Source organism: Struthio camelus, chromosome 3, assembly GCF_040807025.1.
Source record: "Struthio camelus isolate bStrCam1 chromosome 3, bStrCam1.hap1, whole genome shotgun sequence".
Taxonomy (NCBI): Eukaryota; Metazoa; Chordata; class Aves; order Struthioniformes; family Struthionidae; genus Struthio; species Struthio camelus.
The window spans coordinates 43,565,994-43,584,993 of NC_090944.1; the positions used below are offsets into that span (position 1 = coordinate 43,565,994).

Below are 19,000 nucleotides of genomic sequence, written 5' to 3' on the forward strand. Positions count from 1 at the left end.
TTTGGTGATTGTGCCATTTCTTTAATTTTGACTAGCCCCCTGATTTTAGCTATAAATGTGAGTTGCTCTTTAGAGTTTAAAAAAAAAAATCATTTTGTGGCTGGGAGAAGAGATAAACTATGGAATACTTAGAGGAAGGGGGAAGATGAGAGCCAAGGAAGATTAAAATCATTCAAAATATATAAAGGCTTATCTTTTATTGTATTTTTAGAGCGGAAGAACAGCTCCATTGAAAAATTAGTCCTCTGTCCCATTCATCCCTTCTCTTATGTCGTCCAGTAAAAAGATTAATTCAAAAGAGTCATAGCAATAAGTTACAAGTAGGCTGTCATAATTATTAGAGCACTTCCTGGGTGGCTCAGTGTTCATGCCTGAAGCATATGCCCCTCTTATTATGATTCACTGTGTTGTTATTACAGGGCACATTCTATATGTTTCCAGAGTGATGTTGAAATGCTAAGTGTTTCTATGTCAGAAAAGGATCATCACACAGTACAGGTTTCTGGATATGTGAAGAAATGAATTAAATTACAGTGTCTAGTAAAAATTTAATGAATTTCATAGAGTAGAAGCTGAAAAAGCACTTTCTTTTTGAAGAACCTTAAAGTTACACTTTTACTTCTCTGTTTAAATATGAACTTCAGCAAATGTTGCTACCTTTACTAACTCATCTTTTTCTTCACTTTTAACTGAAAAATATTTATTATCTTTTAACGGATCAGATGCAGTGGTATTTTTGCTTAAGCAGAAGAGACCGCGTATCCTTCACAGGTCGTAACAGTGAGAGTTTGGCCAGCACGACTCACTGATTTCACCCTCGTCTGTGAGAGGAATGTAGGAAAAGAATATCACTGGTCGTGCAGCCATTTGAGAAGGGTGCTGATTATTTTCTGTTTCTACATGTTCCCAAATTCTTGGAGTTAATCGAGAAGTGTGTATAAAAGTTGGTCATGGTAGCTAGTGAGCTCTTTTTATTAGTTATCCAAAGTAGCAGAAACTCTGGAAGATGTGAATTTACTCTTAACAGAATATTAACACTGAAATGCTATGTTAGGTTAATTGTTACTATTACTAATTTTCATCCTGTATAGTAGGAAAAAGATGTTAGCTGCTTTCATTTTTGGGAATGCTGTGGAAGTTATATACGGTCTTTTGAACTATAGTCTGATGCTTCTTTTAAATATCTTCTATTTTTTTTAATAGCAATAATAAGATAATTCTTCAGACCCGTATTTCCCTTAACGAATAAAAGGAAACATGTACCTTCCTGTAATTGAAGGGAGGTATGTTGTTGTGGAGGGTGGAACATCTCTTTTAGTAAAGAGAGGTGGAGTCACCAATAACTTGGTGCAGTGAGGATACTGATTCACCTGTTGAGGTATTTTGCAAAATGAGTCCGATGTGTTTTTTTTTTTTTTTTAATTATTATTTTCTAGTTCAGTGGATCGAGATTTACATCATTCGATGGACCGTTTTGTTCTGTCATCCTGTTCTTTCCAAACTTAATTGTTCTTCAGTTCCTACTTCAAGACATACTACAGTTTTGTATATGTCTCCTGAACCTGAATGAACTGTGCATTTCTATTGTATTGTCTGTCTGAGCACCAAACAAAGGATTGGTCTTTTTTGAGTTCCTGAGGAAGTATCTGTTTAGAATTAACCCTCCAAGTCCTTCATCGTACTGTTCTATTAATCTCAATTCTAGGCATGTTTTTTTTTCTTTCACGTTGTGTGTTGTGAATCTTTCCTAAGATGATCTCAGATCTCTAGTGATAATGCCATAAGACAATTATACACAAGCTTTTAGTTTTCCAGTTCCCATGCATAATTCGAAAGTGAAAACTCTACTCTGAGGAGAGTTTTTTACTCCAAAGAGGAAATGGCTCCGGAGGCCTCAGCAGATCCATGAGGAATTTGGTACTTAAAAAATAATAATAATAATAAAGAGTCCCAAGAACATGCTCAGACACTATGGCAGTGTGAAGAAACCTCCATCATGAGAAGAGATCTGAAATATTTCTGTTCACCGGAAGGAGCTGAATGGGTTGTATTTGTGTAGGATTTCCTGATTACTGTAATTTGAACTCTTGTGGAGCTCCAATTTTGGATGAGGCTACAAGGAAACGTATGTATGCGTGCTTGTATAGCAGAAGTGCTATTTGCTGGAGTACGACAGTGCTGAAGACCTACATATTGGACCCCAGACAGGGCGTTCGAGGTCGCCTTAAGTTGGAGTGCTGTAGAAGAGAAGTCCATAAAACCAGAGAGGTTACTTTGTAATAGCCTCTGCAAGGAAATCATCAGATTGTTTGCTTGAAGGTTCATTGATGATAAACCCCAAAAGATCACATGGGTATCCCTTCTGTAAAACTACAGGCTCTTTTGCTGCTTTGAGCAATCTGTTTGGATTAGAATAATATTTATTTTTTCATCCTCTAAAAACTAGGAAGAAATTGGCTTTGTGGGGGTGGGAGTGGGAATCATGGACTCTTTGACGTTCTGTTGTTGTTTGGCATCCAGCAGTAAGGGCTTCCTTGTAATTACAGAAGTATTAATTGAATGTTGCTGTCATCAGATATTTTTAGTGCGACTTCTTGAACTCTTTAGACTTTTTGTTTGACTGTTGAAGTTTCCGGGTAGTTCCAATATCTGCGATTACTGACACTAGTCAGGAATTGACTTGCAAGTGTTTCTGGCAAAAGGCATTAGCACACATCTGTTCAATGAGTTTGTATATGTGCTTAAAATAAATAAAAAGACAGCTGCTTTGCAGACTGAGTGTGATGTCTTGTGAACCAGAGATTGAGAAATATTGATCTAGGAAGAAAAAAAAAAAATGTAGTCTTACTTTAAAAATCTTCAGTATTATTAAAAGTAATTCTACAAAATATTTTCCCAATGATTTATTGCCTTTGGTGTTTAAAAATTGTCTTATTTCTAGCCTGTCTGTTTGGCCTCAGTTCACAGTGATTATTCATTCTAGCAAAGTTATAATACGATTCTGTAGCCTGTTTCCCATGTAAATATTGTATACATTTAAACTGTGATTAAGTGGTCCTTATTTTTTCCCTTATACAGAGTGTTTAAAGCTGTGTGGAATTCTTTGTTTAGGTGATACTGAACATACAGGAAAAATCTGAAGACGTACAAGAAGAAAATGCATTGCTTTGGCCTTGGAAGAACAAGGGGAAGCGTCTTCAAGCTTAGAAGTTAATAATATATTTTTAAGCTGGAAAGGTTCTGAAACTGTTCAGTTTAGTAGGTTGCGCTAAAATCGGAGGAAGGTTTTGAAGGTGCTGTTCTTGATTACAGCAAGAAGGTGTTTGAGTTAAAGAAAAAAGTATAAGAAGATTTAAGTTTCTTCAAAGCATGCTTAAGAATTATTTCACGTTATCCTCTTCTCTAATTGATTAACTGGATAATAGGTTTAAATGTACGAAATAACAAGACCCATGGATTTTATAGCAACTGATCTAAATTGATCTAATTAAGTTTGATTTTTCCTCTTGTGTCACCTGGTTGAATCCTAATGATGTATAGCAGGTTGAATTAAATTGGGTTGTGCCAGTTTCTTGGGGATGGTGTTGGGAAAATCAGGAATTTCCTCCCAAAAGTTAATTGGGGGTTGGGGGAAGGATTAGCTGGAAATGGCTGTTCGGTGCATTACTGTTCTGCCTACACCTGGTCCACCCAGCCCATTTTGGAAATCCCATTTCATTGGCTTTCTTGATAATCAGAATGTCCTTTGTGTCCACTTCATCATGTATGTGTAGACACGTAGCTGATACGTGGTTTGAACCCCTGAAATAAGCCTTTTTCATTACTATATAACAATGAATCAGTCTTTTGGATTTCTGGACCCCCTGAAGTTTCTGCTGGGGAGCTGGAATCTGTTAGAAATTTCACATGCATTTGTTGTTTGGAGTATTGCTTTTCTTAATCCCCTTTTATGGATTGCCAAACCAACGAGTAAAAATAACTGTTCTAGAAGACTGTTATTGCAATCCTAAAGGCATATTAGTCAAATCTCTGTGATCCACATAAAGCATCTAACCCTTACATTTGGGAAGGGTAACTTCACCCATCCTTGACCCCAGATAGCTCAAAGAAACGCCAGTGATCAATCCCAAAATATCTGCCAGTGGAGTTTCTCATATTTTTCCCTTTTTTCCTTTGCATTGAAAAACCCAAGAATAAAAAAATGTAGTAGCTTTGTAAATACTATGTGCGCGTTTTTCTCTTCGAAAAATTTAAAAATGCATCTTCATTCTCTGAAGATAAATTTCTTAGTTTTCTGGATTGGCTGTGAACTTCTGAACTGAAGCTGGGGCAGATAATTCAGGCCATTCTTGTACATATATTGCAGTGCTACCGATGAGATCAGCAGAGGGAGATATGAAAAATTACTGACTTTTCAGAAATACTGAACAAAATCTCTCAAAGCTGTTTGAAAGCCGTTAGGTTTAGAAAGGTTTGAGGTTTTTAACCTGTATCTTAAAGAAAATATCCTTAATTATCACGTCAGATATTCATATTTCTTTATCACATATTTTGGTGTTAATAAATGAAACTTTCATTTCTACTAAAGAAATGAAAATATATGTTAAAAATTAATAGAGTAATTCTGCTTGAACTTTCATGTACAGGAGGAGGAGTTAACTTGGTCCGTATTCGTTCTCTTCAGCCGTGTCTTTCATACCCTTCACTTAACGTTTTGATTTTACAGGACAGTGAGCCAATGTGCCAGCTTGCTGTTGCTCAGAGGAAGAGTTTCTGCTCTCATCTTCTCCTTTTCCTGGATATGCTTAGTATTTCTTATCTTAGGCTGGCAGGAGAGCTCATCTAATGTTTTTGAGCTGGGAGGAATCATTAAAATGAGTTAAACCATCCACTTCAGGGGAGTTGCTTTTCTGCCGTTTTGAGTGTATTGAATTGGCTGACAAGAGACACTGGCAGACCGGCAGACTCTGGGGCTAATATGGGGTAAGGGGAGCGGAGGGGACCGAGAAATGGAAAGAGTGACTTTTGTCCTTGGGAAAGTGAGCTATTAAGTTACCTTACCTGTTTTTTTTCAACTCTTGCCTAAGTCACAAAATATCCAGGGCATATCTTCATATTTTCGTAGCTGATTGTGAGAAGGAGCATTACTTAATGAGTAAGGGGCCTGAATTGTCCTGGGGGAAGGGGAAGAGTTTTATCTGTGTGTTTTTGTTTTGTTTTGTTTTGTTTTTTTCTCTCTGTGGAGGTATCTGTAGTTTGTGAGAAAGTGTAACGATGTACGGATCTTGTGTTTGGGACTTTCAGTCTTCCACGTGTGAGCTTCATGTGCTCTCTCCTCAGGGGTCCTTGTTTTTAGTAATGTATGTAGATCTGATGTCTTCCAGTGTGTGTTTAAAATAGCCTAAATTTACTTTTTATTATTTATTACCTATAAATGAAAAAAAAATTTAGTTTTTATAATGGGATTGAAGAATATGAGTGGAAACCTTGATACGTATTTATAACTGTTAAACTGCAAATGTTAATGATGCTTTTGCTCTTAATGACCTCTTTCCAGTCGCCCTGGGTCCAACCAGTAGTGGAAAGATTAATCTCTTCAGGAGAGAAGAACGTGTACTCTGGTTTTAGACAAAACATGATGATTAAAGCTACTTGTAAGCTGAACAAGTGCAAGCTTTTGTTCAGAAAAACTAAGCTAAACAGCGAATTATGTCAGAACATGAAAGAACAGAACTTATTTGCATTCCTGTCGCTGCTGCTACCAGGCTGCCAGTGCAATTCATCATCTGTTGGGGAACTAATTGTAAGCTTCCCGCTGAGCATATAAGTGGTATTTTACTTAAAGATCTGCTGTCTCATTAGATGATACTGTCTGCTGGATTGCAGGGCAGAGTTCCACTGCAGTGCTTTCCTTCTGCAACGGTGGTAATGGCTGATCACCAGGCTGGCACAGAGGGTATGAACTGCTGCATAGTCTTGGGATATTTTAGAGAGTACTAAAGATAATTTTAATCACGCTTTGTTTTTAAAGAGTAGGGGAACAAGATCACAATGCTGACAGACCTAAAACAGAATTTATTATTACATTTGAGGGTTGATCTTAATAGTCATAATTCTGCATGTGTTATTTTCAACATAACTTCAACCTCATATTTATTGGGATCACATGTGCTTTTGATCAGTGTGCTTCACTAGAATTCCCAGCCTTAAGGATAACACTCATGAATGCGAAGAGACAGTGCTCTTTCATAGTATAGCCTGCAGCCGTGGGGCTTGCTTTTGGAAGCCTTGAAGTTACCATGATTTCTTTTGACAGATGAGTTTGACCAAGTCATGTCTCTTGTATAGGCTTTGTAACACTTAGGCAGAAAATAAATTACGATTTTTGTGATAATGCAGGTTTGTAATTTTTCGTCATTGTTGACTGTGACAGAGTATTTTGAACAAAGATACTCTTTCTTGCAGCATTCCTGTTAAATTAATAAATAACTTAATACAGGGGGGGAAAATAGTGTTCAGATGATGTATCTTGAATTTTTAAAATCAGCCAGTAAAATGCAATTGGACTTTGATATCAGTCTTCTACCTTAGAGCTTATAACCATTTTCTCAACACGAAGTGAGCATAACGTCCCTTAGCTGGGACTCTCCTAGCCTGTGATGTGTAGCAGTGCAGAGCCCTAGGAACTGTATCAGTAACCTGCTGCAACTCTCTGGCATACCGGGAGAGCAGGAAGAGAAATAGTCTGTCAGAACTATATTTGTCTTAGACTGTGACAAAATCTAAGCAAAACTTCATTGTGGTCTGGAGTCCATAATTTGCGTGGCGCTGTTCCAGACTTTAGGGGAGCCCTGGATGTTCTGAAACCTTACAGAAAACTCGTATCCTACCCAAAATCAAAGAGCTGTGTTGTGTGCAAGGGAGGGGAAGGAGCGGACTGAAGAAAGAGTTCAGCTGTGGTCAGGATGTGGCTGATGTGGAAATTGTTATGGTCTGCAGTTTTCTCTGCTGCCAAGATGCTGTTGGTACTAATAGCAGATTTTGTCTGATTTGTTGCCATGCAGATGCCTAATCTTTACAGCACTTTGACTTGTGTGAAAATATGAACTGTTCTAGATTACTACAAGAATTCGAGGTTATTTCAAGTGGACTTTATTCTTAAAATATATATATATATGTATTCTCTTTTTTTTTGAGATTGAGGTACTGTAAATGAATTCTTTGCCATTATCACCTTTCTTTGAAATTACTGTTTGTATATTCTTGTCTCATAATAAGGGGCCCATTATACTAGTTGTCCTAAGAAAACAGATGGATTTATGACAAAATGTATTTTGTTCTGTTTCATTTTCTCTGGGTAGCTTTTCTTTTTTTTTCCTGCGCTGTTTGATAGACTGTATTAAATGTCTCTTATGCTCTTTTGTATTAGGGGAAAAGCTTTCCGGCTCATCCCTCAGAATTAGTTTATGAATGACATCAGTGAACTTGCAGTAAATTTCTCTGTTTTTTTTATGGACAAGAGAGAATAGATTCGGACAAGAATATTGCTTTTGTAGTTATCTGTTCTGGGGTGGAGGGGTTCTTCCGAGTTCATCTGTAGTGGACTGTGAGTGTTTTAGTCCTTCACCTGTGAATCAGACCCATACTTTTTTTGTGCAAAGTACAAGTGGATGTGGAGAGATAGAAGGGGAGGTTGAAACTGGTATTATAAGCATTTTTAAGGAGCTAATTCTGTATCTGAAAGAGTTAAGGTTCCTTCTTAGAGATGAATGGTGATAAAGTTACTGGATTGTGCCTCTTAATCTGCAGATGCTCATAGTCAATAATATGTAATATTTTCTTTTTTTAATAAAGTGGCTAAATCAAAGTTGGTAGTGTTTGGAAACTTCTGATTCATGTACTGTTAATCTGCTTTTTATTTTGGTTATAAGACAGAAGTGCAATAGTCCTTTTTCCGGTCTAGTCTGTGTGCAGTGGGCTGAGGACAAGTATATGAGGTTTCATGTTGATCCTCTAGCGGACTTGGATGCTGCTGCCCACAGTGTTTAGTTTATTTGATCTGACTTTGGATTCTGGCAGAGAACATCATCTTATTTTTCTAAAATATCAGTTCCACTTTTACTCTGCTATACTCCAGGAAGTGGTGTTTGGCAATATTTTCTTACTGATGGACTTTGAAACAAATTATGCAGATATGTTTCTGTTCTGTTATTTATATATGTACATGAGGTTGTTGAGAAAGATCTTGATATGCACCTGCTAGGTACTATCTGTCTGATTAAAAAACTCAGTGTGGTTTGCTTGCTGACCTATCTGTTTATTTACTTATTTTGTTTTGTTTCATTGCACTGCAGAGAGGGGGAGATAACTGAGGGTTATGTATCTAAACCTCAAAACTTGAGAAGGCAAATGGGTTCAGGGAAGTAGCTAGAGTTGTGTTTTGTGGTATGTGATCAGTCAACCCCTGATAGTCCATGGAGTGTTTGTAAAGCATCCCAATTGCAGCTAAGGAGAGCAGAGTTCTTATTAGTAGGCTTAGTTGCCCAGACTGAAATGACTGAAGATGACTCACCTAAAAGGATAAAACATGATGTTGTCACTAGTTAGTGTCGATTTTTCTTCTTCAAGAATTTTTCGGAAAAGCGAGAGACTTGAATTACTGGTGAATTACCAAAAATGCAGAAGCACTTTTTTCAGCTGTGGCTGGCTTTCTGCCTCTGAACCTCCTCTGAGGGGATGAACTCTGTTGTGTCTGTCTATATTTATGAATTTTGGAATAAATTACTGGACGTCAGTCTACCTTGGCCTTTCTCTAGACCTGCTCAGCAAAAGCTAGTATAAAATGCAATATGTGTTCACTTTAGCTGCTATGAACTCCCGCTAATTACACTGAAGTGCTGGTTACGCCAAAACATGCTTTTCAGCAGGCATTTGCAATGATCTACAGAGGATAAAAGCTCTCGGGTCCCAATTATTTCTCATAACCTGAACTGCAGAAGCTGTGCATTATGAGAGATAATGATCAGATATTTACCTTCCAAACCAACATTCATTGTAGGTGATAGCTTTTTATTTAAGTATTTGGGGATCAGGGCATGGATTTTCTTACCTTGCTAATTTTTTTTCCCTTGGGTGATCTGATTTTCCACTTTCTGTGCAGAGCTAAGTTCTCTGCGTTTGGCAGACTTGAGTGCCGATGGATAACTTCTATTCCATCTTTCATACAGAGCTCAAAGAGAAACTGATGGGTCTGTAAAGGAAAATAAATAAATTATTAGGTCACCTGAAGATGAGCAATAGCTTGGCGCTAGGGTGTGTTGGGTGGGGAAATTAGACATTCCAACTTAACAGTAGGAGAGTATTAAATTTAGAAGACGAATGGGTGGGGAAGGCTAGAAAATGGCGTAACTGGAAGAGAATTTAAACCTTGTTAGCCTAGAGAGACAGCCTCATTCTTTCAGAAATATTTGTGCTTTCCTATGTTTACACGTGGAAAATGTGTCACATGAGAGTGTAAACAAGTACACTGTTAAACTGCTAAATGAAGTGGCTTCAAAAGTTCCTTGCCCTTAGCTGTTCGTTGAGTATGATCTAAGCTAGTGGGTGTGACCACTGAATTATGCTACCGTTGGTCGCGCAGTATGGTGTCTCAGCTGGCTGGATAGTTGCGTTCCGGAGTTCACATCGTTAACTTGCGTTACTCCAGCTAGATCTGCAAGAGCATGTTCTTGTATGCTGCTGTCTTTGCCACGAGATGGCTTAAGATGCCGTTGATTTCTTGCTGTGATATATTCATCTGTTCGTGGAGTTCTATCTTGTATATCTTTATCTCCTTCTTACTGCCTGCTCTATGCACTTTCTGCTTCTTTCACTAAGATAGGCTTTCACAATCTGAAAGACTTTGTTTTGAACAACCTCAAAATATGTTCCTTAGCCATATTGTTCTACTTTTGCTATTCTGGTTCTCTTTTCTGTTTGGTAGCGCTTCTGAAGTAGCGTCCAGACCATAACTGAGGAGTTCTTTTTTTTAATTTTAACTTCAGCGTTTTTTTTTTTTTTTTTGACTCCCTGTGTTGTCCTCCTGAAATTGAAATCATGGTTTTGGTTTTGCTACTTTTCCACTTTGTTTGTTGCTATTATTGGCTTAGATATTATGTGAAAATGCTTGTACAGTTCCACTTTGTGCTTCTTTGCGGATCCATCAGCCGTTTCAACTAGGGTTATTTTAATTAATAAGAACTAGCACTGAAACCATATTTGGTTAGTAGGAACTAAAATAGGAAAAACGTTCTTGACAACTGCAGCTTAAAAAGCTGACGGAAGAGTGAGACTCAGGGAGGAAATCATCAAATGTTATTGATCCTAATATAGATTAAGTTCAGCTTCCCTGTATCATAGTCAAGAGACCATAAACTCTGTGGTTATGGTTTTATAAGCTTAGAGTCATACAAAACTCACTCTCTGGCTTGTACAACAGAAGTGGGAATTGGACTCATACTGGCTAAAGAGAACTGAAACTAAAGTGTGATAAAATTCTAAAACTAGCTGAATTCTTATTTATTGGAATTGTTGTAAATAAGAACTTTACTGTTTCAGTCTGGCTTTCACAATATGAGTATTTTTTGGTTTTGTTTTGTTTTATTTTCTTGTTGCAAACTGTTACTCTGGTAGGATAATACTACATCAGCCATAGCTTGACAAATCTAGTCAATACTTGCCGTTGGCAGTGTTCCCAGCGAGGCAGGCATAGCTCGCGTGGGGGACGACGTTTTATAAGTTGCCATAAAAATCTTAGTAGGTGCTCATACTGCCTCTTGATGAGTGTAGTTCAAAAAAAAAAAAAAGTCTTGGTGGCATGAGTCCATAGTAAAGTTTCCTTGTGTAAGCGATTAATTCATATAACCCCTTTGCTGGGATATAAGAAAAATTGTTACCCAATTTTTCATGGTTAGTGGTTTTAGTTAGGCTTAGTAGAAGTAATTTGTTGCTTTTTATGATGGATTTGAAACTCTTGATGGTACAGCTGCTCTTACGTTTTTCTAGTGTCTCCAAACAGAACTTCATGTAAGGCTGCTTTTTCTTTTAAAGATCTAAAGAAATGCTTGCATACTACAGCTCGCGAGGAACTAAATTTATTGTCACTGATGACAGATGAAAACTTCTTGTTCCTTTCTTTTTAATATTTCAGGTTTATAGAAATGATTTTTTTTTTCTTTTTCCCCCTTCATATATGCGTTGATCCTTTTTCATGAAAGTACCTTGTGCCAAGTATAAACAGTGTCACGATTACCTCAGTATTTAATATCAACCAGTATCCAAATGCAATGTACTAAAGAATTTGTGCTGCTGTTAAGTCCTTCTCTTTCTGTCTTCCATCTTCTCCATTTCTTATCTTCTTTCTAACAGTGCAGTTTGTTAGAGTGGGAATTGGTAATGTTTTCTGAAAGGTAGCTGGGTTAAATGAACAAACGTATGTCTTTAAGGACAGTACAGTCGTTCATGGCTGCAAACACTCTGCTGTGGCCTACGTTTGGAGGTTGTGATTTGTATGGTTTCCCTGTTTTCTGTGCTCTGCCAGTCATGCTGCTCTTTGCAGCTTGCTTGTTTACCCTTCTCTCCTGCTTGTGTTTCTGTGAGCTGCTTGCTGCCTTGTACGGGGTTGCTGCCTCTCTTCTGCCAGTCTGCAACTAATGATCCTTCCCTCTCTCCAACCTTGTTGCAGACCTGAGTCTTTCATGGTATCTACAAAATGAATTGTTTTAATTACCCAAACCCTCCTCTCTTTGGGTTTTTCAGACCTTTGTTGTAACTTTAAATGGCAGGTTTTCGGTTTTACTTGTGAAGGTGGTACTTATTTTTCTTTCTTATGCAGTGCTGAGGCTCTTGGCCCTTCGTAAACAATAATTTAAAGGCACTCAGCCTTTTAGAAGTTTGTTCAGTTGAAGTATGAATTGTTAGATATGCGTCTCAAAATATGTGATTTTTTTGTTTTACCTATCTCATCCTTTTTTAGTGGGTTGCCTTTTTGTCCTGTGAAAGGTGCATATTAATTAAAAAAAGGAAATTGATTAAATGTGAAACGTTTAACAAGGTATTAAATTATTTGAGAACATTTCCCTTTCAGAGCAGGGATAAATGCAAAACAAGTTCATTTTCTGTGAAAGAAATTTCTTACCGTTGTTAGACTTAACAAATCTGGTTCTTTTTAAGAACTTGTTTTCATGCAGTATCCATCTAAATATTTGCAGAGTGGATGTGAGTTGTTTTTGAGGTGCTGGTTCCTATTCAGACCATCTTGTGATACAGATCAGCATTTCTCAAAGTGGACAGGAAGGGAAGAGGCATGAGCAAGGGAGCAAAGCAAGGAATATAGCTAGGATGAATTGACTGGAGGATAAATTAAGACTAGGGGAAATGAGATGAGTTAGCGTGGAGTGTTAAAGGTCTTTCCTTCACCATTCGTGCCCCATCACATGCCCTGTTCTGCTCCGTTTCATCTGTTCTTCCAGGATATGTTTCCAGAGCCACCTGCTTTTTTCCTTCTAATTTCAGAACATTTTTATAAGCATTCCTCATACTGAAGAAAGTGGAAAGAGAGTATGGATGTACAAGGGTAGACTATTTGAGAAATGGTACAGAGCAGTGATGCTTGCTGTACTGAGATCCAGAATATTTTTTGTAATTGTGAGTTGCCACATGTCATGTGAAAAAATAAAACTAGATTTCTCCTCTGCTTTAAACATGAGGATTGACATGTCTTCTTAAAATATATATTGTGAGTAGCAAACACAAGGGCACACTAGACGTTTCCTAGGTGAATGTAAATGCAAAGTGAATACAAACACAAAAGAGCCATTCTTAATGGAAGTAACTATAGAAATCAGCTTCTAACTATTCATTATTCAAAACATGTTGATAGGATGTAATATGTAATATATAGGAAACATAGGAATTACATGTATAGGAATACATGTAATATATAGGAAAATAAGTGTTCGATTAGAGAAATCTCTTAAACTGTTGTGCTCAAATTGTCCCTTGGAGTAAGAGTATGTAGCTTTTAAGAATAAAGTCTTTCTCCAGTAATTCTCAGACGTGTGAACTGTTGCTGTTTGATTCGGTTGCATAGGTCTGTGAAAGGTATTGGCAATTGATATATGTGTTAAAATTTTCAAGAGCTGTTGTTTTACAAGAAGAGCTTTGCGCTGTGCTGTACTCTAGCCTTTTTTTCTTCTGCTCTGGGTTGGCAGAAGCCTCCTTTAGACACAGTTTAGCCATACCAAACTACAGGTTTTTCCATTCCTACTTCTGACAATTTCAGTGACATAGTAAGGGTTTTTAGTGCAGGGAAGTTTTACAGTAAATTGGAAAACTGTACAAGAAATACAGATTGAATGGGCTTAATATTCACTTAAACAACACAGTTATGATTGCATTGCATTTAGCTCAAGAAGAATCTCTGTGCTAGATTTGCAGTTCCTTTGAAATACCTTCTTGTTTGTAGTGGAGTGCTGAATGCTGCATAAACTTGGATTTGTAGATGTTTCAGTTGAAACATTCAGTTGAATGAACGAGGGTCAAAAAAACTTGACTGACAGCAAGTTGCAACTGCAGATCTATTTTTCCTGGATTTCACCTGTCCTGTATATTCATAGGATCTTTACGAAAGCATTCTTGTTTGGTAGTCTTGATGCAAGCTGCAATTTTGAGCAACTCTTAAACATCTAGAGTAGGATTTTTAAGTCGAAACGAACCTGGACAGTTCTACTTTTACTGTGATAATTTGCCTATAAATACTTTTACTGTTTATTATGTACGTTCTTACTAGTTTATTTTCCTTGGATGTAGCCAAATTGATAAGATACCATCTGTTGTTTAATGCGGTTTTATTTTTTGCTTGGTGTAATTGGTTAATTTAGCAATCGGTACAGTGGTTTGACATAGTAAACTGTTAGTTCATAGATCACGTCACACAAATATCTACCTCTGAGCTCTGGCAACAAGTTTAGTATTTGCAATACTGTATTTTGCCATTCTGGAATTCTTTCACCTGATGTTACGAGTTGATTCCCTTCTAAATACCCTACCAGAATCAGTATCGTAAAACAGTGCCTAAAAGAGGGAGTAATAGTGCAGAAAAAGTTCAAGAAGAGCTGGCAGATGTTTTTCTGCTATTGTAGTCTGGAGTAGTATATTCCAGTATTCCCTGGAATAGGAATGAGTTTTGTCTCCCAAACGAGTGTTTTGCACTGCCAGCTACTAGTGTTTAGCCATAATTAGCGTTGAATACTATTACTAATAATAAAGGGAAAGTTTTTTTCCCTGTGGCTTACAGTTGTCATCTTTTCTGCAGTTAAAAGTAAATAAGATGAAAAACAGGACTTATTTTTATAAAGTGTGTGTATATGAAATACAGCCATCTCTGCATAACGCATCTATAACAGTTCACAAGGGGCATGTGAAGACATTTGCTTGTAGTGAGACTATATGCAGTAGTTAATCAAATGGAAAAAATTAGGTCTGTATTTCCAAAGTGGCAAACATGGTTTTTGGAAGGCTGTACTTTGCAGAAGTGATTTTACTCCTTGCCAATTACGGAAATATAAAATCTGACATGTGAAAAAATGGCTGTTAGAATTACCAACTTGAGATAAAGGTTTGTTCCATTATTGTCCCTCTCCTGTTCGGTGGAAGAAAACAACCTCCTATAAAGGGTGACTGGTCTCTCTCCACTGACTGCTGAAAGAGCATAGGGAGACTGACTTCTTGGTTATAAGTTTAACCTTCGTGAATACTCTACTCTGTGCTGGAATTTGGAGTCTTAATTTTGGACACCAAACTGAACTAAATCAACGACCTAATTGAACTTCTAATCAACTATTTAATGTGTGTTGACCGTACATATGTGTGTGCGTGATGAATTTTGGCCTCTGTTTGGAAGCATAATTCAGGTGAATTTGTGAGCCATCCTGTTTGGTAGCGTTGTTCTCAAAAGTCCTTGCAGCCTGTATATGAATGTCTTCACTTTTGTAGTATTTGGAAAGAGTGCGTGTCATCAGCAGTCTAATGAAATTGGCCGAATGTTAATTAGATTCAAATATGCAGATAGGAAAAAGAAGAGTTTCTGTTCGCATTGATAACTACTTGTGAATGATCTGTAACATTTTTCCCAGTTGGTATTTTTTGATTTTTTTTTTTTTTTTTTTAGTCAGTAAAGCATAGTTTCATATTTAAAGGACTTGTATCAAGAAATTGAACTTTGAACTTGCACTTTTCCGTTCCAGTTTATCTTTAAAACGCTGGGCTGGAAATAGGGTGTTCAAGAGCTAGTTCAGGAGTAGGCCTTATGTGCCTCAAAGGCAGTGACATATCTATCTATCTATCTATCTATATCAATATCAGATGGAAGGGCGGATAAGAGGATTGTAGCAGGTATCGCCTGATAGGTTTCAGCATCCAATTTTAATCTGCTGTTAAAAGTCTGCCAGAGTCCTAACTAAGAGACATAAGGTATTATTAGTGGTGCTGAAGTAAAATGTTACAGCAACTAGTTTTATACTGCTTCGTGTTTATTTAAAATAGTTATCCCCTGAATGACCGCTACACTTCTATTGAGATGCTTTCACCATTAGATTCTTAGATGTTTACAAAGCCTCAAGTATTTCTTCTAGACACGCTATTTTTGGTGATGGCTGAATTCACTCATTGCTCTCTTCTTCAAGAGGATTTTTTAGCTCACGATATTTCCCTATCATAATTTACTAAAAAGCATGAAGTAGACTTAAGAATATGTAAGAACACAGAAGGCCGTGTTAGGAAACGAAGGAAAACCATAAGATACTAACTTGAGGGAATGGATTCTGAACTGAAGCGGGAACTTCAGCAGAGAGCTAACCTCTTAACGGAGAAATTTTGGCAGTAATTTCAGGATATTTTTCTTGTGTTACACGGTTACGTCCGGAGTGCTGGCCGGATTTCTCATAATGTAAAGGAGAGACTTGTTTATAGTGGTTACGTGACATATCGCTTAAGTACCAATTGGAAGAAGCATTTTAAAAGAAGATGATAGGCTTGCAAAAAATGAAGGTTTGGTTATATCCAGAAATAAACTCGGATGTTTAGCAACTACACCCATTATGGCAGTCATACTCAGAGGTCAGATCTGTCTGAAAAAAATCATAGAACAGTGGTACATACTTGATCTGATGTACAGTCTCCTAAAGAAAAGAAAGACTGGCCAACAGCCAAGCGGGAGTGAATGCAGATGTTGTTCTAAAGGATTTATTGCATGTTGCTGACAACACATGACTGAGATAAGCGGGTTTTGTAGGCTTCCTGGAATGTCGTAACAAGTTTGAAGGAAATGTAAATGAATGTGACACTCGAGGTCTTACAACATAAACCTTCTGTGACTAGTTATAAGAAGTTGATATACTCTAGTCCTGAGGGAAAAGTAAATTGCAAATTTTTCCATACTAAATATGATTTTACTGTTAATAGCATGAATTGCATGAATAGAATACACTAGAAACACTTGGGAAATGTTCATTATTATCATCATAGATCCTGAACCACATTGGGGCGGAGGGAAGGGGAACGGGAATGACACTTGTTTGTTAACCGAGTACATTTTAGCACAAAATCAGAGATCACCAAATAAAGTATAACTTTTTTTTTCAAAGTCTCTTCAGGGCTGTCGCTTAAAAAATATTCAACTTTGCATCATGTCTTTGCTTTAGAATTGATTTTTATCTTAACATGAAAGGTAATAGCAAAATGTGTGTTCTTTGATACTAAGGCGTTAAGACCTATTTTCAAAGCAGTCACAGGAAGCCTTTTCCGTCACTTCAAACCTTCCTAAGTTTTTGGTGACAGCAAAGAACACGTGAGTCCACGTGAGGCAACATTTATGGCTAATTCAGTAAGCGTTACGTGCAGTCAAATACTCCTTTTAATTAGGAATTTATTAAGCTGTATAACTTAAGGAGCCTAAGTTTTGAATGTCTTGGCCTGAGTATCTGTTTCCTTTGAAGATGACAGATTCCATTAAATCCAAGACCATCACTGTTCCTTAAAAGGAGAGTTGGAATATGGTAGTGTTGGAAGTCAGTGTCTCAAAAGCCTGTAGTATACTAAATCAATTGTGACCAAATATATTCCTGGGCTATTTAAGAACTCTACGGCCAGGCACCAAGCTGTGTGAAATAAGTGCGCGTATTCCAATGGCATGAGACTGCGTTTCTGCTCACATGGCTGGACGTGTGCCCGTTGAGAAATTCAGGTGTTCCTCTGTTAGAGATGCACATCAAATCAGTTACTGAAAAGTATGCAGTCATGGGAGCCACTGAAATACTAATAATGTATATATGCGCTATTAGTATAGTCTCAATTGTGAATCATTTCTGTACTTCTGTGTTGATCATGTGATTGAACCCTACTTTGGGCCTTAAGCTGGGGATAGTACTGCAGGAAGTACTGGGTGGACCCCCTCCCCCCAGTAATATTGATCTGTTCTTGAGTCTTCACCCTGCCCATGTCTGAGGAGTCCTTGGCAAGGAATGTGTTACAGGTTGGAAAAAGACTGGAAGAAGCAGCAGGGCAAGCAGGAGGTAAGAATTTCGTCCTGACAGACTGGCTCCAGTCTGCAGGCTTGCTACTTTCACACTGAGTAACAGGAATAAACATAACAAACTAAAGCCTGTATAGAAAATCCTGATAGTTTACCAGATTTGTAAACAACATTTTTTTTTTCTTTTTCTTTCTTTCCTTACAGGAAATATTGGATAGCTCCCACAATGGACGACGGGAAGCCTGTTTGGGCTCCGCACCCAACTGAGGGGTTTCAGATGGGGATGATTGTGGACATTGGCACTGACAACTTAACTATCGAACCTTTGAATCAAAAAGGCAAGGTAAGTGCCTTAAGGGAGAAAAACCTTACAAAAACATATTTTACCAATTTGCAGGCTGAAAGTATAGAAAACAAGGTCTGGTTTCTGTTCTAAATTTTATTTGCCTCAGGAACTTCATTTTGCTTTGGCTTATTTTCAAGTGCTAATTTTCAGGTTTTCTTCCTCTGGGAAGAAGTGCGTGCTTTCTGTCCGTTTACCTGCATGTGTGTATCTGCTTGTGAGTGATTGAATCTTGACAGTCATTTGAGTCTGTGCTGTACACTTTACCTTTCTCAGTTTGAGCCTGGTTAAGAATCTGCTGCTGAGATTAGCCCCTTTCTTTTCCCTTAGATGCATACATACAGTACTAATGGTCAGAAATCAGTGATGAATTACAAACAGGAATTTTGTTCGTACTATTAAATGTCAGATGACGCATTTCAGTAGACTTTGGCAGAATTCATTAGAAGTCTGAAAAGAAAAAGCTCTTGCAGATACGCTGTGAGAGAACTGATAATTGAAGGAAAAAGGTATATGTGAAGAAATAAAGTTTTAGAGGTATTTATCAACCATAGTTCCTTATAACTGATATGCAGTCAGTGTTAGCCTCAGCTCCACCTGAACAACCTGAATATGAGGTGCCTTGTTGAAGATAGGTGCCTATAGGCAGTGAAGGAAATTGCCAAAAGACCATCCTTTCTACCCATTGCAGATAGAGGGATTTTCATGATGGGATGAACCACCTTCTGAAGTGCCTTTGTTGAACCACCTTCTGAAGTGCCTTTGTTGCTCTCCAGTGGCTACAAGAGCGTCCTAGACTAGCTATTAGACACCTGCCTTTTAGACTGCTAAAGTCTGAGGTGAATCCTCTGCTCTCAGGTATCTTGAAAAGTCACAGAATCTCAAACAAAGGTCCTATGGAATTGCTACATCGAATTAAAGACTAAGTCAATGCAACATGTAAAATGGAGTCCTAATCCTTCCTAATTAATGTGTTCAAACTGCCTCATCTCTCATGGCATCTTTCATATTCAGTATATCTTAAACATCAGTTTGCTACAGGAAGTGCCATGTACCTATCAATTACCCTAATTCGGAGGTGAAGTAGT

General features: G+C 37.6%; 1 protein-coding gene across 11 annotated transcripts in view; it reads left to right on the top strand.

Moving 5' to 3' along the window:
- MYO6 (myosin VI) overlaps window positions 1-19,000 on the top strand; it is a 120,987-nt gene that overhangs the window by 13,185 nt on the left and 88,802 nt on the right. For all 11 annotated transcript variants that reach the window (XM_068937576.1, XM_068937577.1, XM_068937578.1 and 8 more), the window contains exon 2: window positions 17,774-17,912. In XM_068937576.1, coding sequence (XP_068793677.1) covers window positions 17,796-17,912 — 117 coding nt within the window. In that variant the 5' untranslated portion in view covers window positions 17,774-17,795. The remainder of the gene's footprint in view (window positions 1-17,773; window positions 17,913-19,000) is intronic.